Source organism: Amblyraja radiata, chromosome 14 (assembly GCF_010909765.2).
Source record: "Amblyraja radiata isolate CabotCenter1 chromosome 14, sAmbRad1.1.pri, whole genome shotgun sequence".
NCBI lineage: Eukaryota > Metazoa > Chordata > Chondrichthyes > Rajiformes > Rajidae > Amblyraja > Amblyraja radiata.
The window spans coordinates 28,069,373-28,091,448 of record NC_045969.1 but is presented as its reverse complement, the minus strand read 5'-3'; the positions used below and the strand labels follow the sequence as shown (position 1 = coordinate 28,091,448).

At 43.1% G+C, this 22,076-nt stretch overlaps 1 protein-coding gene across 1 annotated transcript; it reads left to right on the top strand.

Moving 5' to 3' along the window:
- The first annotated feature begins 270 nt into the window (after positions 1–270).
- Positions 271–4,570, top strand: rgcc (regulator of cell cycle). The gene is made up of 5 exons (XM_033032908.1): positions 271–374; positions 987–1,157; positions 1,916–1,993; positions 3,374–3,436; positions 3,853–4,570. The coding sequence occupies exons 1-5, from the start codon at positions 341–343 to the stop codon at positions 3,858–3,860; spliced, it is 354 nt and encodes a 117-aa protein (XP_032888799.1). The 5' UTR covers positions 271–340; the 3' UTR covers positions 3,861–4,570.
- Positions 4,571–22,076: the final 17,506 nt, after the last annotated feature.

Genomic DNA, 22,076 nt, shown 5'->3' with positions numbered 1-22,076 from the left:
GGAGAGTATGCAGAACAAGTGTTTCACTGGCTGGTTGGTAGGCTTGGATGAGCACGGGGTGAGTAATGTTGCTGTAGTTGCCATGCAGGAGGGAACCTGTTGGCAGTCTGGTACTTGCTGCTCACCAGCCATTGACGGACTGCAACAGGTGGCACCAGCCTCAACGCGAGGGATCCCCGTGGCTGACGTCATCGGAGAAAGTGAGCACGCGGCGGGGCAACTCCCGCCTGACGTAGACAGGGAGGCAGCCGCTGAGCTATAAAAGGGAGCGAGGCGGCGACGGCGCGGCAGAGACGCAGCAGCAAGGTTGCCTGAGCAGAGGACGCACACCGTCACCGAGATGAAGTCGCACAACAGCAGGAATGCAGCGAGAAGTAAGCGCTTGACATCATGTAGCAGCGAGCGCGCAGCACCCTACACTCGGGGAGGAGGGCAGAGGGAGGACTGGGATGCAGATTCTGGAGTAATGCTCCAAATTACAGTGAGAGGGAGAGGCTGATGGCGGGTATGCCGTATAGATATTCCAGTGGAGGCGTGTTGATGCTTGGAGAAAGGATAGGTGCTCCCCTAAAGAGAGAATTGAGTCTGGGGTGGTTAACATTTGGAAGGGGGTATCGTCATTGTCCAGATCTGTCGCTCAACGAAGCAAAATGATGGATAATTAACTAATACTTGTTATGTATTTAAATACTAATCTAACCTGCAATTCAGTCTTGAAGTGGGATTTGAACTTCATTTTTTTAAACTTGGAACTTCTAAACAAATTATGAAGGAGGGAAGGGTTTCATCTCCCTGGGCCGGCCAGTAGTACCCGAGGTACTTTTATGCGCTGGACCACACCTCCAGCAGATTTAGCCGTTATCTCCGAATTGCTAGTGAACTTCCCCGAGGTGAGCTCACTGTCTTCCCGGGCGCCTGGGCTGGACCGCGGGCTGGGAAAGTGGCGCATCGACTAACCCGGAAACTTCCACCTGAATGTATTGCAGCGCGGGTCGGGGATGAAGATCTGAGCGCCGTGCTGTGTGAATTTGACGCGGTGATTGAAGATTTCGCCTCCCCGCTCAACAAGAGACACTTCAGGTACGACGAGCACCTGAGGTGCATGAAGAGGAGGAGCAGCACGAGTGTCAGCGACGGCGGTGTCAGTGACTCCGACAGTGAGTATTCGGCGCTATAACCACGTCTCCCGGGCTCTGAGCCGCGAACAGCGAGCGCTTTGAGTTCACCGGCAGAACCCTGAGCATCACACGTCTAACGCAAACTGTTGGGAGAAATCTTTCGGATACCGCAAGGTTATGGAGCTGGGTCGATTCAGATACATCGTCGTTTCTGCGCCCACCGCCTGTAATATCTAATTGTTTCTTCCATTACCTGGGATTTGAGGACCCCAAAGATAGACACAAAATGCTGGAGTAACTCAGCGGAACAGGCAGCATCTCTAGGGAGAAGGCCTGGGTGACATTTCGGACTGAAGAAGTGTCTCAACCCGAAACTCCTTCTCTCCAGAGATGCTGCCTGTCTCGCTGAGTTACTCCAGCATTTTGTGTCTTATCTTCGGTGTAAACCAGCATCTGCAGTTCCTTCCTACACATTTGTGGACACCACTCGCGAGCTCGGTTACATGATCCCACCTTGCATACGATGCTCAGTGCGGGTTTGCCGTTCCGAAGGATCTAGTTCCGTGCTGTATCTGTCCCTAACTGATCCATTGACTCCTTGCCGTCCTGGACCGCCGAGACAATGTTTAGCTTTTTACGTACAGGGAAACGCGTGTAAAACAAGTGCCCCAACTTTCTGTTTAAATTTGAGAAGCTACTGTTGCCCAAATAAAAGTGTGGCCTTTTCTGTGCATACGCGCCACATCTCTTGCTCCTTTACTTCCACGACAGTAATTGGTGTTATTTTAAACCGCTAGGTACAGATTCATTTCGCAGGAACAGTTTCGCCTTCAGTGACGAGAAGCTCGAGAGTTCCACGATGTCATCGTCCAAAGGTATTCTACTTTCTCCTATCACTTGATTGGTTTTCATCACTGCAGAAGGGTTGATTGTTTTTGGAGTGTGAGAATTGTAGTAGCGCCTGGACTCGGGGTCATCATCAGATCGTTGAGATTAGTTTAATTTGGTATCATGTTTGGGACAGGCATTGTGGGCTGAAGGTCCTTGTCCTGTGCTTTTCATTTTTTTTCGTGGGGGAGTTCATTGCAGCTGTGTTTGTGATATTGCTGGGGATAGAGAGGGTTCCAATTATGTAGGTGACTGCTGGCACTTTCGCTTCATAGCAAAAGGATTTGAGTACAGGAGCAGGGAGGTTCTACTGCAGTTGTACAGGGTCTTGGTGAGACCACACCTGGAGTATTGCGTACAGTTTTGGTCTGCAAATCAGAGGAAGGACATTATTGCCATAGAGGGAGTGCAGAGAAGGTTCACCAGACTGATTCCTGGGATGTCAGGACTGTCTTATGAAGAAAGACTGGATAGACTTGGTTTATACTCTCTAGAATTTAGGAGATTGAGAGGGGATCTTATAGAAACTTACAAAATTCTTAAGGGGTTGGACAGGCTAGATGCAGGAAGATTGCTCCCGATGTTGGGGAAGTCCAGGACAAGGGGTCACAGCTTAAGGATAAGGGGGACATCCTTTAAAACCGAGGTGAGAAGAACTTTTTTCACACAGAGAGTGGTGAATCTCTGGAACTCCCTGCCACAGAGGGTAGTCGAGGCCAGTTCATTGGCTATATTTAAGAGGGAGTTAGATGTGGCCCTTGTGGCTAAGGGGATCAGAGGGTATGGAGAGAAGGCAGGTATGGGATACTGAGTTGGATGATCAGCCATGATCATATTGAATGGTGGTGCAGGCTCGAAGGGCCGAATGGCCTACTCCTGCACCTAATTTCTATGTTTCTATGTTTCTAATATCTGCTAGAGGGGTGCCTCTCTGCACCCAATTTGAATAGCTACCCTCCTGGAAGATTACACTGTACTTGGGGCATAGCTGAAAACACGAGGCCAATGGCATGACATTCAAGAGGCTTATGTACATGCATTTGCAGCACTTGATGTTACTTCAAACTAGTTTTTATGCACCATTTTGTTTCTTAAATCTGTACGTTGTTCATTTTCCTTTGAAATTGACCATTGTGGGACAAACTATTTCGGTTTGACTAGTAGGAGTAAGTATTGAAGGAGAAGGTAGTGTAAACAAGCTGTAAAATGTATCAACTAAAGTGATGTCTATAATATGACATCTACAGTACTTGGTACATTTGTCTATAATATGACATCTATACTTTGTACATTTTCCCTGTTTTGTAAATGGGAGATGAGCAATGCCAAACTTTGGAAGTAAAAGCTCTACATGGCTCTCTTTGCAGCAAAACTTGGGGATACAAAGGAACTAGAAGACTATATTGCAGATTTGAACAGAACATTAGAAAGTGAGTATCGATCAACGTTTCAATATCCTGGTACATGTGATAATATATCTATACTAATGGTCACACAGCATATGCAACGAGCATTAAAATTTCTCTGCACATGCTGCAATCTGACATTGCAGACCATCAAATATTTTCCAACTTGTATGCTGACAGTATAAAATGGTATGTAGGTTTGCTTAATTTTGTTAACCCAAATTACACTTGACAATGTTCTTTCTACACTTTCCAATCAGACAGTCAATCTGACCAAATGGAAGAGAACTTTAAATATCAAGTGTTTGCCCCATTTAAATAGCAGATATCAGCTATTGGAATGATATAGAACCAGCATGTTTGGGCAGATTGTGCATGTTATCACTAAAGATCTTAAAACATGAGGCTAATTATGTTGTGCTCACTGGACTATTTCACAGGTATGTGACGGGGAAGAAAAAAAGTTTGGTTCTTAGCCCTGTGTCAACACATGAAAAGGAGCATCTACAAGGATCTGTTCGGTCTGCCAACATTTCTCAACTGTGTTGCTTAGAATAGTTGCCAGCTCTTACAAACAGTAAATGCATTTCTAAATGATTTCTATTGTACACGTGTTAAAATGTTGTGCTATTTTTTAAGTTTGAGAAATCTAATTAGAACAGTAGATTACTATAAAGCTAGTACTGCTGTGCATTTGTATAATGAAGATGGAATGGGGGCTGATTTGAGGTCATGAAGCAGTGCAGTAAGGAGGGGGAGGAGGAAGTAATTGGGAAGGGAGTTAAATGGGGCTAGGTGAAACAGAAGTACTTTGATTTCAGTGATTCTCTCGGCCTGGTTTCCACTAGTTTAGCCCACAATGGTGCTGGCTGCCTTGTGGCAAATAGTTCTTCGGAGAGGAAACCTCCAGAAGCTGCTACTTAAAAATGGTCTGCACAGACCTCTTCCCACCAATTGAATCTTGAGCAGCTTTTCTTACTAAAATCACTTCACATTGAAATATTTTGTAAATTAAAACACTGGAGTCAAATCTTTTTGCCAGTTCAAACTAGTCTGTTCTGAGCAAACTGCCACAAAACTGTTTTACAAGACTTCATCTGTGTTGCCCTTCACTGAATTTTCCTGTACTGAATATTAAAGAAACATATATTTTTGAAACTTGTTTTTGGTTTTTCCATTCGAATGAACATAATGTTATACCACCGTATCTTGGCTTGATTTGTTAATGTGCTGTGCAAAGTATCATGTTCCTGAAGGTGTTCTATGATATGTGAATACTGCATTCACTTATTTTCAGTATTTAAGTATAATTCAGTATAACCTACTGCTAGTTATCAGCATTCCTTAATAACATTACTATGCATGCCTTGTGTAGCAAAGGAAGGAATGATGCAAGAATAAGAATAGCTTCATTCAACCTATTTAAATCCCAAACATTAACATTAATAAATCTCAGACTGTCAACAGTTTCCTTAATTGAATTGGTATAAAAACATTTGCAATTTTTAATGCCAAATTTAGAACCCTATCTTTTCAAGTTTTTTTGGATTTGTGTGCCATCTTTAATTCTCTGAGACATAATATTGTAAGAAGAAAAGAACTGTAGTCCCTTGTGCAAATTTTCATACAGCTGTACCTTAATGACCAAGTGTTTTACATTTCATTTCCTGCCTGTGAACACTGCTGCCTTTGAAGGTGGTGATAAATTATGCCTTAAACTGTTGCAGCCCTTTTAGTGGACGTACATCCAGTGTTTTTGGGCTGGGAGTTCTGGAATTTTATATCTAACAGAATGAAGGAATAGTAACATATTTGTCCACTTTTCACCTCCTTTATCAACTTTTACCCATCTTACTCCTGATTCCACCCTCCCAATTATTTCTGTCCATCTCCCTCCTCACCTAGTTCCACTATTGCCTGCCAGCTCCTACCTGCCCATGACCTTTCACCTCTTCATACCAGCTATCTCCCCTTTACACAGTCCTGATGCAGTGCCTTAACCCAAAATGTCCACAATTCCCTTTGACACTATTGAATGTATAGATAGAGTTTTTGTTTGGCATGTATTTTTATTCTGAATAAAGTGGGGAGGAAGAGAGAGTCTCTTTGCCTTCACCTTCACAGATACTGTTCAACCTGTTAAGTTCTTCCAGCACTTTGCTTCTAGCAACTGATTTTAAAATCCTCTCTTTACCTCAGACAGTACAGCAAGGCCTTCTGATGCTCCCAGTTGGTAACCATTTTAACTCCCCTTGCCATTCCCATACTGACTTTTCTTTCCTTTGCATTGTCAGAATAAGGCCATGTACAAACTGGAAGGACAGCATCTCATATTCTGCTTTGGTAACATATAACCCAACGGTATAAACATTGAATTCTCCAATTCAAGTAATGCCTCCTAACCTCCAGCCCACTCCCCTCTTTTCCTTGCCTGCACTCCACCCAGTTCACACATTTCTCCTACAATCTCCCACCACCCTAGTCGCCCTGCCCCTTTCTTCTCATACTCATCCCCAATCTCTGCGTCCCATATTTCCCTTTTTATCTCCCCACTTATCTCTCTGGGTTTACATTTCACACCACCTCTTCCCTTATCTGACACACGTTTGTCTCCTTATCACCTCCAATCTCTTACTCCACCATCTATCAATTATCCTTCCTCGCCTGCATCCATCTATCACTTGTTAAAGGTACACAAAAATGCTGGAGAAACTCAGCGGGTGCAGCAGCATCTATGAAGCGAAGGAAATAGGCGACGTTTCGGGCGAAACCCTTCTTCAGACTTGTTAAACTCTGTTTCTATGTTTCCACTGTCACTTTCTTTTCTCCTCCCCCTCTACATCAATCTGAAGAAGGATCCTCTCCTGAAATTCCTTTCACAGATGCTGCCTGATCTGTTGAGTTCCTCCAGCACTTTGTTTTATGCTTTTTAAACAGTTGGCTTTTCATCATGATCCAACAACATCCTATGCACTCTTGTAAATCCTTTACATTCTTGGTTACTTTTATTAACTATTAAAACTCTAAAGATGGGGGAATTTGAACTTGTTAAGATTATAAGATGTAATAGGTCAGTTGCAGAAAGAAGAATTATTTATTAAAAAAAACAACAGCAGGGAGGCTTGATCTTTGAGTTAACCTCAAAGTTGAATTTGAATTTTAAAAAAATTGTTCAATAAGCTTTGTCATAAGATATTATAAAATGCATTTATATAATTGCTATTAATGCAGCCAAATACTCAACAGGCTCAACGTATGATGAGCATTTGATGGCTCTGGGCCGGTAGTTGTTGCAGTTGTGAAGGATGCGGGGATCTCATTGAAATTTACACGATAGTGAAAGGCCTGGATAGAGTGAATGTGGAGAGGATGTTTCCACTGGTGGGAGAGTCTAGGACCAGAGGGCACAGCCTCAATTAAATGATGTACCTTTAGAAAGGAGATGAGGTGGAATTTCTTTAGGCAGAGGTTGGTGAATCTGTGGGATTTATTGTCTAGATGGTTGTGGTGGTCAAATCTTTGGGTATTTTTAAAGCAGAGATTGATATGTTCTTGATTAGTAAAGGCGTCAAAGGTTGTGGGGTCAAGGCAGGAGAATGGGGTTGAGATGGAAAGATAGACCAGCCAGAGTAGGCAGAGTAGACTCGATGGGCTGAATATCCTAATTCTGCTCCTATGACTTATGGAGGCGAATGGACAACCATTTCCCCTTTAAAGATCTGGGCTCATAAATCTGGAATCTTTCTGAAGTTGTGATATACTGTCATGATGGAACTAAGCTGACATCGAGTAACCAGTTATATTAGATCATCAAGCAGCTGGTAATGTTAGATCATCTGAGCTGAGACTTAGTGGAGACCAGTGGCACTGTAAAAATACACCAGTCACAAAAGACAAGCCCGCGATAGAGGAGTCTGCATCCAAACTGGTGACTTGTGCAATACTTGAATGCTTAAATTAGCTTCTTGGCGGCAACCTGCTGGAGCTACTGCGTAAGATGAGACAAATAAATGATCAATTTGGCAGTTGGGATACATCAGCAGTCAGATCACATCTTATCTCCTTATGTAATGAAGGATTAATAGTTTAAAAATAATTAAGTTGTTTTCTACTCTGCTCCTGTTTATCACACCAAGACTCGGGGCCAGGTTGAATATTCCAGACCAGTACTGAGTTGTTAAAATCCCTCACCAGATGTTGTGCTGTTTATAAATAGTGTGTAGGTTATGTACATCTCTCCTTGGATTTGAGCAAATGGAATTTCCAAATATTGTGTTATTTTTGGATGGGATGCATGCAATGGAACTACAACTGAGGGGGAATGTAAAACATACACCATTGCTTTGCGAAATTGGATCTTAATAAACAGAAAAACTTTCATGGTTTATTGCCCATTTCATCTTGCTTTAAGATTTCCCATTGTTGCGTTTCTACAAAGATGTTCAGCTTAATAATGTGCTATTTTTGTGTTCCAAGGTCCTGTCCTATTTTCCTAGTCTGACTACGGATAAAGAAGGCCATTTGGTCCATCCATTTAAGACAATCTGCTCAGCTCTTAATGGTTTTCACACTCATCCAGGGGGGCAATGAGACACTTCTATTAATTATATGAGTCAATTACCCATTACGCTTAGATGAATCTCTTCCTTTCTCATTCAGACGCATGTCTCTTGCCCTACTTTAGTACTGCGGCTTATGGAACATAGGACATATAACAGTACAGCACAGGACCAGGCCTTTTAGACAACAAGGTCTGTGCTAGGGTTATATTTAACCTTTCTGTCAACATTATTGTTTTCATCACTTTTAATTTGGAGTAAAATACATTTTGTCTTCCTGTGATAATGGGAACCATTAGCTACACTTGCTAAAGGCGTATTTTAAAATGACGCAATTCAGGTTTACGTACTCTCTTGTCATTAGGTTAAATACCTTTCAGCAGTTTGAGAATAATAGCCTGATCAACATTGCCTTCATAACCTCACTTCAATCCACTCTTTCCCTACAATTATTTTGTCAGCCTCATTTATTCCTGACAATTAGAACTGGCCGAAGATGGACACAAACAGCTGGAGTAACTCAGTCTATCTTCAGTTTAATCCAGCATCCACAGTTCCTTCATACACAATCAGACCTGACCCCCTGGAATATGATCTCCAAATTGCCCAGCCATGTCACAAGGGCAAACTCAACAATTGGGGTAATTTGGAAGCAATTATTTTTTTTTCACACACCGTTGCCAGGAGATTGTTTCACTGAAAGGATGATACTCCTGATCCTGGCTGATCTATTTTTGGCTAATCTCTTCCCTCTGTGTGCTTTATACATTTGTAATCACAGCAATTTCTGCAGTCCCACTTCCTACCCACAGCACCAGATTTGCCTATTCAGATGCGTTGATCCCAAATTTTGGAATTTCCTACCTAATCTCTCATCTAATTTAAAACCACCTCTTAAAGCCCATCCTGCCAGCTTTTGGTCTTCTGTCTGAATATAACTGCCTGGGATTTGCAGTCAGATTTTCTTTGATAATGTTCAAGTGAAATGCCTTGGATAGTTCTGCTGTGTTAGATATTAAACAGGGCGAAGAAATTCATTCCATTTTTTGAGTAACATCTGCTAAGGCTAGGTTACCCAACATCACCTCCTCCATAATTCCACCCCAGCCTGTGAGGCCACTTGTGTTTGCTGGTTACGGGTCAGGCTCTTGTTTGTGGAGGTCAGAGCCAGGTTATAGCTGTGAGGATAATTGTCCCAGCATTATTATCTCTTAAATAACTGCCTTTCAATATAATGTCATTGACTGCTCCGGAATCTGGAGCTGTCAGTCGCTCTCTCAAAGCTCACACAACTGATTCGGATCCAGGCTTTTTCTTATCGACTTGTGCCACTTTCATTGCTTCTGCATCTTTCTTTCCTTTGTCCCTGAACAATAATTTATTGTCCTTGCATGTGAGAACCAGGTTACCCGTTTGCTCTCGAATAAAGAAAGTCATTATATCCTTGTCACTCAACAATGCCTTTTTCATTAATCTGTTTATTGGTTCTCTTGCTAATTCCTTCTGTTTGTTTTTTTCCCCATTCCTCTTCCCTCCCTCCAGCCTTCCTGCTCCTCATTCTCTCTTCTATCTATGCATTGCCTCCTGCATTTTCTGTTATTCCTTTTCTTTGCTCACTGCTCCTTCCCCTCCTTCTCTATTTCCATCTCCTTCCTGTGTATCCATTTTCCATCCTGTCTCTGTGTCTTCATTCTTTCTTCCCCCACTCCAATATGACTTGACCATTTTATCCCCTGAAATAATGTGGTTTAAATATTTAGCTGATACTTTACTTTATTAGCTCTGTTCAGTCTTGTAAACTGCACTAAAAAGTGGGAACGTTTTTTTAAAAATGCAACTAATTAAAAAAATGAGAAAACATCCTTGAAGTTTCTTTCTTACCAATCAAACCGGCAAGATGTGACCGCCATACAGAATTCACATTTAGCTTTCAAAATGTTGTTCTTGAGTTTCAAATCATGAGTAAGGACTACTAATAACAACTACTGCTATTATTTTGTGAGGATGTGGCCTTTGCTGGCAGGACTGTATTAATTGCCCATCCAAACTCCTGGACCTAGGAATCAGACCCATCTCTGTGGATCCTTGACTCTTTGACCCACAGACCACAATCATTAAGGATAGGTGACAACACCTCTTCCACAATAATTCTCAACACTGATGCCCCACATGAATGTGTTCTCAGTCCCCTAATATGCTCCCAATACACTCACAACCGCCCAGCCAAATTCGGCTCTAATGCCATCTACATTTGGGCCGAATCATAAACAATGATGAAATGGGTACAAGCAGGAGCTAGAGAACTTAGTGACATGGTATCAAGCCAATAACTTCTCCCACAATGTCAGCAAGATGAAGGAGCTAGTTATTGACTTCAGTAAGCAAAGTGGAGTACATGCCTCAGTCAATATCAATGGTGCCATAGTGCAAATGATTGAGATCTGCTAGTTCCTCTGTGTTAATAATCTGTCATGGACCAACCGCATTGATGCAACAGCTAAGAAAGCAAACCAAGGCCTTTACTTCTGCAGAAGACTGAGGAAATTCAGCATGTCTCCAGTGACTCTTACAAACTCCTGCAGATGTACCATAGAAAGCATGCTGATGGGTTGCATCATAACTTGGCTTGGGAACAGCTCTGCCCAAGATTGCAAGAAATTACAGAGTTGTAGATGTCGCCCAGTCCAGCACATAGACCAGACTTCCCACATTTACTCCATCTACACTTCACAATGCCTCGGAAAAGCAGCCAACACAATCAATGATTTGTCACACCCTAAGCATTCCTCCTTGCTCCCATTCGACAGAAGGTAGAGAAGCTTGAAAGTGCGCACGACCAGACTCGGGATCGCCTCTTCCCTTCTGTTATCAGGCTTCTGAACGGTCCTGAACGGGGACTATGAAGGCAGGAGGGAGTTGCTGGCCAAGCTAGACTGGAAAGGGATCCTAGCAGGAATGACGGTGGAACAGCAATGGCAGGAATTTCTGGAAGACGCAGGATCATTTCATTCCAAAAAGGATGAAAGATTCTAAGGGGAGTAGGAGGCAAATGTGGCTGACAAGAGACGTAAGGAATAGAATAAAACTAAAAGAAAAGATGTATAACACAGCAAAGAGTAGCCAGAAGCCCGAGGATTGGGAAACTTTCATAGGACAACAAAAGGAAACAAAACGGGCAGAAAAGATGAAGTACGAAGGGAAGCTGGCCATGAATATAAAGAAGGACAGTAATAGCTTCTTTGGATATGTTAAGGGAAAAAGAATAGCAAAGTCAAATGTGGGTCCCTTGAAGGCAGACACGGGTGAAATGATTATGGGGAACAAGGAAATGGCAGAAGAGTTGAACAGGTACTTCGGATCTGTCTTCACTAAGGAAGACACAAACAATATCCCAGATGTACTGGAGGACAGAAGATCTAAGGGGGTAGAGGAACTGATAGAAATTTTCATTAGGCGAGAAATAGTATTGGATAGGCTAATGGGACTGAAGGATGATAAATCCCATAAACCTGATGGTCTGCATCCCAGGGTCCTCAGGGAGGTGGCTCTAGAAATAGTGGACGCATTGGTCATCATTTTCCAATGTTCAATAGATTCAGGATCTGTTCCTGTAGATTGGAGGATAGCTAATGTTATCCCAGTTTTCAAGAAAGGAGCGAGAGAGAAAACGGGGAATTACAGACCAGTTAGCCTGACCGGTGGTGGGAAAGATGCTGGAGTCAATTATTAAAGAGTTAATAATGGGGCATTTGGATAGCAGTAAAAGGATTAGTCCAAGTTAACATGGATTTATGAAAGGGAAATCATGCTTGACTAATCTTCTGGAATTTTTTGAGGATGTGACAAGTAAAATGGATGAAGGGGTGCCAGTGGATGTAGTGTATCTAGACTTTCAGAAAGCCATTGATAAGGTCCCGCAAGGGGGACTGGTGACTAAAATTAGAGCACATGGTATTGGGGGTAGGGTGTTGACATGGATAGAAATTGGTTGGCAGACAGGAAGCAAAGAGTAGGAGTGAACGGGTCCTTTTCAGAATGGCAGGCAGTGGCGAGTGGAGTGCCGCAAGGCTCGGTGTTGGGGCCACAACTGTTTACTATATATATTAATGATTTGGAAGAGGGAATTAGGAGCAACACTAGCAAGTTTGCGGATGACACAAAGCTGGGTGGCAGTGTGAACTGTGAAGCGGATGTTAGGAGGCTGCAGGGTGACCTGGACAAGTTGAGTGAGTGGGCAGATGCGTGGCAGATGCAATATAATATAGATAAATGAGGTTATCCACTTTGGCGACAAAAACTACGGGGCATTGGGATTGGATTAGGTAAGGGGGAGGTGCAGCGAGAATGGGTGTCCTTGTACACAGGTCTCTGTACCTGCACGTCACTGAAAGTTGGCGTGCAGGTACAGCAGGCAGTGAAGAACGCTAATGGAAGGTTGGCCTTCATAACAAGAGGATTTCAGTATAGGAGTAAAGAGGTTCTTCTGCAGTTGTAAGACCACATCTGGAGTATTGTGTACAATTTTGGTCACCTAATTTGAGGAAGGACATCCTTGTGATTGAGGCAGTGCAGCGTAGGTTCACAAGATTCATCCCTGGGATGGCAGGACTGTCATATGAGGAAAGATTGAAATGACTAAGCTTGTATTCACTGGAGTTTAGAAGAATGAGGGGGGATCTTATGGAAACATATAAAATTATAAAAGGACTGGACAAGCTAGATGCAGGAAAAATGTTCCCAATGTTGGGCGAGTCCAGAACCAGGGGCCAAAGTCTTAGAATAAAGGGGAGGCCATTTAAGACTGAGGTGAGAAAAAGCTTTTTCACCCAGAGAGTTGTGAATTTGTGGAATTCCCTGCCACAGAGGGCAGTGCAGGCAAAAATCACTGGATGGATTTAAGAGAGAAATAGATAGAGCTCTAGGGGCTGGTGGAATCAAGGGATATGGGGAGAAGGCAGGCATGGGTTATTGATTGGGGACGATCAGCCATGATCACAATGAATGGTGGTGCTGGCTCGAAGGGCCGAATGGCCTCCTCCTGCACCTATTTTCTATGTTTCCATAAGCTAGGTTACTGTCTGGGGTGGAAGATTGCAACCTGTTTCGATCAACCCGGCGTGCGCAATCAAATAAGATCAAATAGAACAAGTTGTCCGACAACTTTAGGCTGTGCACGCCATACGCAAGAAGAAGAAGCAGGTTACTGTCTGATTCACCTCTACCCCACTGTGGATATTGGACTTTGTCAATGGAACCGGTGTGCTACAATGCTGAGAACTATATTCTGTACTCTTCCCATTTGTTCTATCTATTGTGCTAGAGTTTGATTTGATTGCATTTATGTTTGGTAAATCTGATCTGTTTGGATAGCATTCAAAACAAAGCTTTACATTGTACATTGGTACACATGACAATAATAAACTGAAACCTAAACCTAATGAACAGATCCATTCTAAGCCTTTGTATTCTTAGAGAGCTCACCACTGGAAACAGTAGCTAAATTGAAAAGATGTCCATGCAATGGTGCAACCTGGAACCTAGTTGTAGCAAGCGGATGACCTGTTTCACAAGACTCTGTGGCAAACACAACAGCTTTAGAGCATCAGTCTGAAGAAGGGTTTCGGCCCGAAACGTCGCCTATTTCCTTCGCTCCATAGATGCTGCTGCACCCGCTGAGTTTCTCCAGCAATTTTGTGTACCTTCGATCTTCCAGCATCTGCAGTTCCTTCTTGAACAGCTTTAGAGCAATCATTTGGCAAAGGTTTGTGAAAATGATTTGCAATGCATTGCAAGTGTGGTGAGTAATACACAATAGTCATTATCCTTGATGAAAGGCCTGAGATGAGTGGTGTTGCGGCTCTAAGTATCCTGTTTACATTGCATTATCATTCCCATCATGGTAATAACCAACACCGTGAAATTGCACAAGTATGCAACTTCTCTCTCTCAGTGTTGTTTGGAAAATTCTCAACATGTTGTCTCTGTAGGGACTGAAAGACATGGAAAGTTGATGGACCTTTTGCCAAATGCTAATAAAAATCAATAAAATACGTGTCTGAACCAAAAAATTAAAATTGAAACATTTAAGCCATCAAGGTAAACGATCACCGTAGTCTCTCTAAGCAATTAAAAGATACTGACCCGAAACATCTTCTGTCCATTCATTCCACAGATGCTAGCTGACCGCTGAGTTCCTCCAGCACTTTGTTTTTCCTCAAGAATCCAGCATCTGCAATTTCCTATATCCTCGTTACTTCCCTTGGATCTGAAATTCCACGTTTTGGGAGCAGGGATTCAAAGCTGGCTTCTGGGTTGTAATTGGCAGCTGGAGTTATTGAATGACAGACAGTCCAGTTTGTTTATGCTGACAGCATAGAGGGCTTCTGCTGAAGTGGAGAGATTTAGAATTATTGGAGGACAGATAAAAGTTGTCAAGAAATAAGGTTAATTTATGAGGAAGTCTGGTAGCTTCCTTGTTCTGGTTCATTATATGAAGCAGTTGCATGGTTTGAACTGAACAAGTTTTATGATCCGTGTCTGAACAATTGAAAGATGGGTCACAACCCAAAACGACAACGATCCATGTTCTCCAGAGATGCTGCCTAACATAGAGACATGAAAACATAGAAAAATAGGTGCAGGAGTAGGCCTTGTGGCCCTTCGAACCAGCACTGCAATTCAACATGATCATGGCTGATCATCTAAAATCAGCACCCTGTTCCTGCTTTTTCCCCATATCCCTAGATTCCTTTAGCCCTAACAGCCAAATCTAACTCTCTCTTGAAAACATCCAGTGAATTGGCCTCCATTGCCTTCTGTGGCAGAGAATTCCACAGATTCACAACTCTCTGGATGAAGACATTTTTCTTCATCTCAGTCCTAAATGGCCTACCCCTTATTCTTAAACTGTGAACCCTGGTTCTGGACTCCTCCCAACATTGGGAACATTTTTCCTACATCTAGCCTGTCCAATCCTTTAAGAATATTATGTTTCTATGAGATCCCCTCTCATCCTAAATTCCAGTGACTACAAGCTCAGTCGACCCATTCTTTCATCATATGTCAGTCCCGCCATCCCGGGAATTAACCTAGTGAACCTACACTACACTCCCTCAATAGCAATAATGTCCTCCCTCAAATTAGGAGACCAAAATTGCACACAATACTCCAGGTGCGGTCTAACCTGGGCCCTGTACGACTGCAATAGGACCTCCTTGCTCCTAAACTCAAATCCTCTCGCAATGAAGACCATTTTCTTCACTGCTTGCTGTACCTGCATGCTTACTTTCAGTGACTGATGTACAAGCACACCCAGGTCTCGTTGCACCTCCCTTTTCCTAATTTGACACCATTCAGATAATAATCTGCCTTCCTGTTCTTGCCACCAAAGTGGATAACCTAGCATTTATCCACATTATATTGCATCTGCCATGCATCTGCCCACTCACCCAACCTATCCGTCATCCTACAGCCTCATAGCATCCCCATCGCAGCTCACACTGCCACCCACCTTTGTGTCATCCGCAAACTTGGAGATGTCACATTTAATTCCATCATCTAAATTGTTAATGAAGATTAAAAATAACTGGGGTCCCAGCACCGAGCCTTGCAACACCCCACTAGTCATTGCTAACCTGCTGAGTTACTCCATTATAGTTAGTGTGTTTATTTGCAAAGCAGCATCTGCAAATGCTTGTGTCCAGGTCTTATTATTTTTCTCCACTATAAAACCATTATGGATTTCGGTCAAATGTGTGCCTGGTCTGTATCAGTGGAGGTCGAAAAACCAGATGCATAAAGCTGGTGGAGTCGCTGCCTCAGCTCCATCGACATGGGCTCAATCCTGGCCTCTGGTGCTGTATTTATGGAGATTGCACATTCTCCCTGTCACTTTGTGGGTTTCCTCCCACTGCCCAAAGACCCACAGGATGGAAGGATAATTGTAAATTGTTCCTAATGTGCAAATGAGTGGGAAGTAGCTTGGTTGGGCAATTTGGTCAGCATGTATGAATTGGACTGAAGGGCCTGTTTCTGTGCCGTATACCTCTGTGATTATAAACAGCAAGGTTGAGTCACCATTAATCCCAGCATTAAATTGGGTTCAGTGTGAAGATAAAGACAATTAGTTGTGTTGTATTATTATGGCGAAGCAATGATCTATTAAATTCTGGAGAACTCCAGACTTCAGGATCCTTAGAAGTGCATATTAGCCGTAAGAAGCAGACTAAATCTATGGGGTCTCTGCAAAAGTTCACAGATTTGACAGAAACATATTGTTGTTAGACATGGCCCAGCATGCCTGCTCTTTGATTGTTCAGTCCACTTTGTGCCTTATTCCTACCCTTTCCTTGTGTTCCTGAGGAATGCACCCTTGTGCTATTTATCCAGTTCTGTTTTGAATGTTACCATTAAACATGGTCTGACATTCCCACCATACCACTCCATTTTTGCTCCATTTCCTTTCAGAGCTTCTGATAACCCTGGTCTCATCTTTCATCTTTTGGATGGTTCAACTTTATGCATATTGAACGCAGCCAACCCTTGGGATGGTTTTCTCCATGAACTGCATTTTGTAACCAGAACTCCTTTGCTGTTGCTGTTGCTTTTTGTCCATTGACCAGTATAGTGGGGGAGAAAGGGGATGGGTTTTGTGCATCTGAAGTTCATATGGTGGGGTCAACTGTCGAGGCACCATGGGAAACTTGTGCATCAGGAGATTCAGATGTCAATGCATTGTTTCCTGCACAGCACGGCATCACAAGCGCCCCACTGCTGCTCTCCCAAATTTGAAGATAGAACAATAGGTGGGAGAAGCCAATTTTCATTTGTCACTGAGTCATGCAGCCATTGAAAGAATCCAATGTCTTTGACTTCTATCGTGTGATTTACATTAGTGACACATGATCAGCTGTGTGGGAAAATTTGGTGCTCTGGCATCCCTGACTGATAACCGACAGCTGCATAGCCCGAGGCTCTGAAAAGAATTGATTCAATTTGCAACGTGCCTTACTTAGTTTGCCATTAAAAGTTCACAATCCCTTGTCCCAGTAAGGCCCATGACCATTAGACAAGAGCAGTATTGTATCAGAACTAAGTGGTTAACACCAGCCCTTTCTAGGTTAATCTTCACTCCATGATTTGAACACCACAAACTAGAAATGATTAACTGAAACACAGCAGAATCCCTTTTCCCATGGATTGAACTGGTGATTTAAGTTGAGGGAGCGGTATAATCTGTATCTTCCTAGTTTGAAGGGTCCCGACCTGAAATATTACCTATCCTTTATCTCCAGAGATGCTGTGTGATCCGCTGAGTTATTCCAGCACTTTGTGATCTATCTTACGTACTAACATTGCCTGGTTAAGTTTTGCACATCATTTCCAGGCACCACAACAACCCGCTTGCAATTTCCTACTGTGCTGGACCAGAATTTGTTTACAAGGATATCACTGACCTCGCAAATCATCAGATGCCGGGGATCAATTCAGTCAGCTTGTTGACAAGTCGAGAGTCGCTGGCCATGCACCAGCTTCGTTTCTTGGAACAAACACCTCAGTGGAAACAGAATATACTGCAGTGTCCAGTGGGAATTTAATACACGTTCCAAATTACTGAGTCATTCACTGAAGAAAGTAGCCATTCAGTCCACTGGATTTGTGTCAACGCCCTCATATTCCACTTGGGATCCTACATCCCAATGGTATGATCATTGAATTTTCCAGTTTCAGGTAGCCCACCCCCCCCCCCCCCCCCCCCCCCCCCGCATTCATTTCCCACAGCTAGCTGTCTACCCAGAGACTCTCTCCCTTTGTTTGGCTTTGCCATCCCCTCCCTCACTTGTTACATAGATTTGTTCAGACACAAAGTACTGGAGTAAATCAGCAGTTCAGGCAGCATCTTTGAAGGACATGAAGGGTGCCGACTCAAAACGTGACTTATCCATGTCCTCCAGAGATGCTTGCTGCCTGACCGGCTGTTACTTCAGCACTTTCTGTCTTTTTTTGTAAATCAGCATCTGCAATCCCTTGTTTCTACCTAGATTTGTTACCCTGCACCACCTGGTTTCACGTGCACATCAAGCACCAGGCTTTCTGCTGCCCTCTACCATTCCTATCCCCTCCCCTACATGGTTCTATCCAAAGATTCTATAGCGGAGCCCTTTGGTTCTATCTGCACATCATCCCTTCTCTTATCTGGTGTGACTTATCACCTGTCAGTCTCTGTCTCTATTCTTCCTCCTCCCCCACTCCACACCCCCCCCACTTACCTGCCCAATGTTTTTTTCTTTATCTGATTCCACCTTCTACCCATCAGAATATAACTCAACACTCCCTCCTCCCGCTCCCTTGCTCAGGTTTCAAATAATTTATTAAAACATGTGAATTTCTCATGGTGCTTTCCACTTTTGAATTATAGCTGTTCAATTAGAAAGAAACATTTGCATCTAATTGATGCCTTCTGCTGGCTTCACAACACTATGTAGAGTTACAGCTTTGTGGTATTAGTTTGCAAGAAATGTCATCACCACTTATAAATTACATGCCCATTGATTAGGTGTCAACTGGAATTCCAGCGATCTTATTGTCTTGTTATCTGAATCTGTGTTAGTCACTTATTTGTAGTGTCTCAATGATCACAAGCTTATGTCAATCATCCCTGCGAACATGTGTCTGCGATGAGAAGACCGAGGATTATCTCAGACACTCATCCCTTAAGTATTAATAGACCGGTACGCATAAATGTGCTGTGGACCGATGATTCTGTGGTGGCACTCTCACCTCTGAGACAGACGGTCATGGGTTAAAATCCTCCTTCTCAGGAGATTTGAGTCCAAACTCTAGGCCTGATCTGCTAGCAGCCACACCGCGAGATTGATGCAATGTTGCGGGACTGCCTTTGAGACCTTTGAATAAAACATCCCAGGGAACTATTCGATAAAGGAGTTCTCTTTGAAGACCGTGCCAACAATTCTCACTTAACCAACATCACAAGAGGAATAATCTGATTATTATACTATTATTTTTCCAGTCCCTTTGAAGCTTCAGAGTGTAAATTGGCTGCCCTTTTTCACTGTTAGAGAACTTTGAGCTATTCGTCGCAATGTGCTTTGGCGTGTCCAAAGGTTGTGACTGATATTGAACATAGTTGTAGTAGTTAGTAGTTACTTTATCGTCACGTATACCTAGTTATAGTGAAATGCTTTCTCTATCATACAATCCAGTAGAACCATACTATACATAAGCACAATCATACTATGTGAAAAGTGCACGATTGAGTGGATTTCTCCTGAGGCAGTACACACAGTTGCAATGTTTATGGGCCATCTTGTAACTTTAAAGTATCAACCTCTTAAACAGTACAGGAATAGTCCATTCAGCCCATGGTATCTGTGCTGAACATGATGCCAATAAACTAATCTCTGTATGTGATCCATATCCTTCCATTCCCTGCATATCCATGTGACTATCTAAAAGCCTCTTCAATACCACTATTGTATCTGCTTCCACCAGCACCCCTGGCAGCATGTTCCTGGCACCTACTATGTGAAAAACATGCCCCGCACATTTCCTTTAAACTTTCCCCCTTTGACTTTAAAGCTATGGTCTCTAGTCTTTACCATGTTGGGAAAAATGTTCTGACTGTCTATGCTATTGTCTATATACTTCTATCATGTCTCCTCTCAACCTCCACTGCTCCAGAGAAAACAATCCAAGTTTGTCCAATCTCTCTTTATAAATAATACTCTCCAATCCACGCAACATCTCGTAAACCTTTTCTGCACCCTCGTCAAAGCCGCCACATCCCTCCTTTAGTTGGGTAAACAGAATTGTACGCAATACTCCAAATCTGGCCTAACTAACGTTTTATAAAGCTGCAACATGATTTCCTGTCTCCTATACTCAATGTTCTGGCCGATGAAGGCAAGCATACCATACACCTTCCTTCACCAGCATCAGTGTCAGAGTAGTGGCATGAAAATAGTCTCATGACTATTTAGTCCCAACAGTCCCACTGAGTCCGCTTCAACTATTATCCACACATTTATACAAATCCTATTTATGCATCTCAATTCTACCACTCACCAACACACTTGGGTTAGTCTGCAGCGACCAATTAATCTTCAACCTGCAGGACTTTGGGATGTGGGATGAATTTGGAGCACTCAGAGGAAACCGTATGGTCACAGGGCAAATGTGGAAACATCACACAGAGAGCACCCGAGGTCAGGAGTGAATCTGGATTTCTGGCACCTTGAGGCAGCAGCTCTCTCTGGCTGTGCTACTGTGCTGCCATGACTAGGGCTAAGCCTGGCATCCTCTTGCATCTCTGTGTATTACATCTCTGTGTATTGGCTCTAAATAAGAAATTCACAGCTTAGCACTTGCCTGTCAAGAGGGTCTCATTCCAGGCCTGTGACTGGGCAACCGAAGCATTCAATCTCCCGTTTACAGTCTGGGAAAGTTTAGAGATTAGCTGGGTAAAGCTGTATGAAAAATGTATAAAACCGAGCAGTTTAAAAGCTCCCATAACATCTGAATTCAATTTAGTGGGGTGCAGGAAAGCCTCTTTTCGAGCCAGATGTGGAAACGATGCAGATGAATCACCATTAGCACTGGGTTGTTGAGCAGAACGGAAAATATTTATCCTCTGTAAAATCATGTGTGAATATGTAAAAAGAGGAACATTTTAATCACCATGTTCACCGTCTCAGGATGTTCCAAAGCTCATCCAGTTGTTTGTAAGTGTGGTTTCTGTTATAATGTAAATCCAAGACCCAAGGTGCAGATGGTGGGTGGAAATAGCGCAGGAGCTTCAGCACATCATGGATGACCCTGGCACATGTGTCCAAACACCTAAGGGCACACCCCACTGAGGAACCGGAATGGAGGTGAACTATCAGGGAGAGGCAGTAAACACCTTCGGGAAGCAACGCTGATCCTGATCCCATCCTCAACAGGACTCCATGCTAGTGACCCATTCATTCCCCATTCACTCCCACACTGACTGAGAGGAAGTCAAACAGGCAATACGCCATATGGGAAAATCCATACCTTGGGGACAGGCGGTACCCTTACTGAAGTTCGAAGACTTGGCAGTGGGGAACTTAGTTATGAATCCACCATTTTCTTGCCACATCCAGGAAGGGAGGGATATTCTAGGGGAACTCAGAGATGACATTAGCGTTAACATTTTTCAAGAAAGGAAGTGAGCTTACGTGACAACTACAGAGGACTCTCCCTGCTGTCCAACGCAATGAAGGTCATTGACGACGGTTCTCCAGGATCAGGAAGAAATGCTCCCTGATGGATTTTGTCCACTGACATATGATCTTCACTATGGGGCAGCTCCAATAGAAATATTGCACCAACACATGGCCTTTCTGGCTTCACTAAGGCCTTTGGAACTAGACATAAAAATTATACTCAAATTTGGCTTCCTGTAGAAATTTGTCTCCTGAGAAGAAGCAGATAATGTGGAAATTAGTTCTTGGAGTCATACAGTTTGGAAATTGGCCCACTGGGTCTATACTAATGCATCATCTACCTTCACCCTCTCCACCATTTTCCTGGCACCCATCTGCATGGGCAACCATTTACAGAATCCAGTCAAACTTTGGGATGTTAGAGGAAACTGAAGCACCGGAGGTCTGAATCAAATCTAGTTAGATGGAGTTATCACTAATGGCCACGCTACTGTACCACCCATTAGGTGAGACAAAATTTGTGAACTGCAAGACTGCATTCAGCACTGGCTGGTCCTTATAACTCTGTGGACAAGATACCACTGTGTAACTAATCCATCTAACTGCAAACACCTACTTCAAGTGCATAGGGTTTCACCTATTATATCTTCCCCAAGATATTCCTGATGCCTGGAATAAATGCGTTCAGGAGACTAAATGCGTTCAGGAGAGTGGAATAAAAAATATGATCCAGCCAAGGACCAACCTCTCCTCATGCTATTTAGGAGCGGTGCTGATGCAGCACTGAAGGCATCATTTGCTTACCTTGAATCACATTCTCTCTAGATAGGGTGCATTGTCGACAGATTGACGAAGGTTCTTGGACCTGAAGCATGACTGAAAAATGAGCTCCTGCAACAC

What these genes read in the sequence shown, in the direction of transcription:
- rgcc (XM_033032908.1), top strand. Translation starts at nt 341, where the DNA reads ATGAAGTCGCACAACAGCAGGAATGCAGCGAGAA. An exon ending in CGGTGTCAGTGACTCCGACA is followed by an intron (nt 1,158 to 1,915) that starts GTGAGTATTCGG and finishes TTAAACCGCTAG; the next exon opens with GTACAGATTCATTTCGCAGG. An exon ending in CACGATGTCATCGTCCAAAG is followed by an intron (nt 1,994 to 3,373) that starts GTATTCTACTTT and finishes CTCTCTTTGCAG; the next exon opens with CAAAACTTGGGGATACAAAG.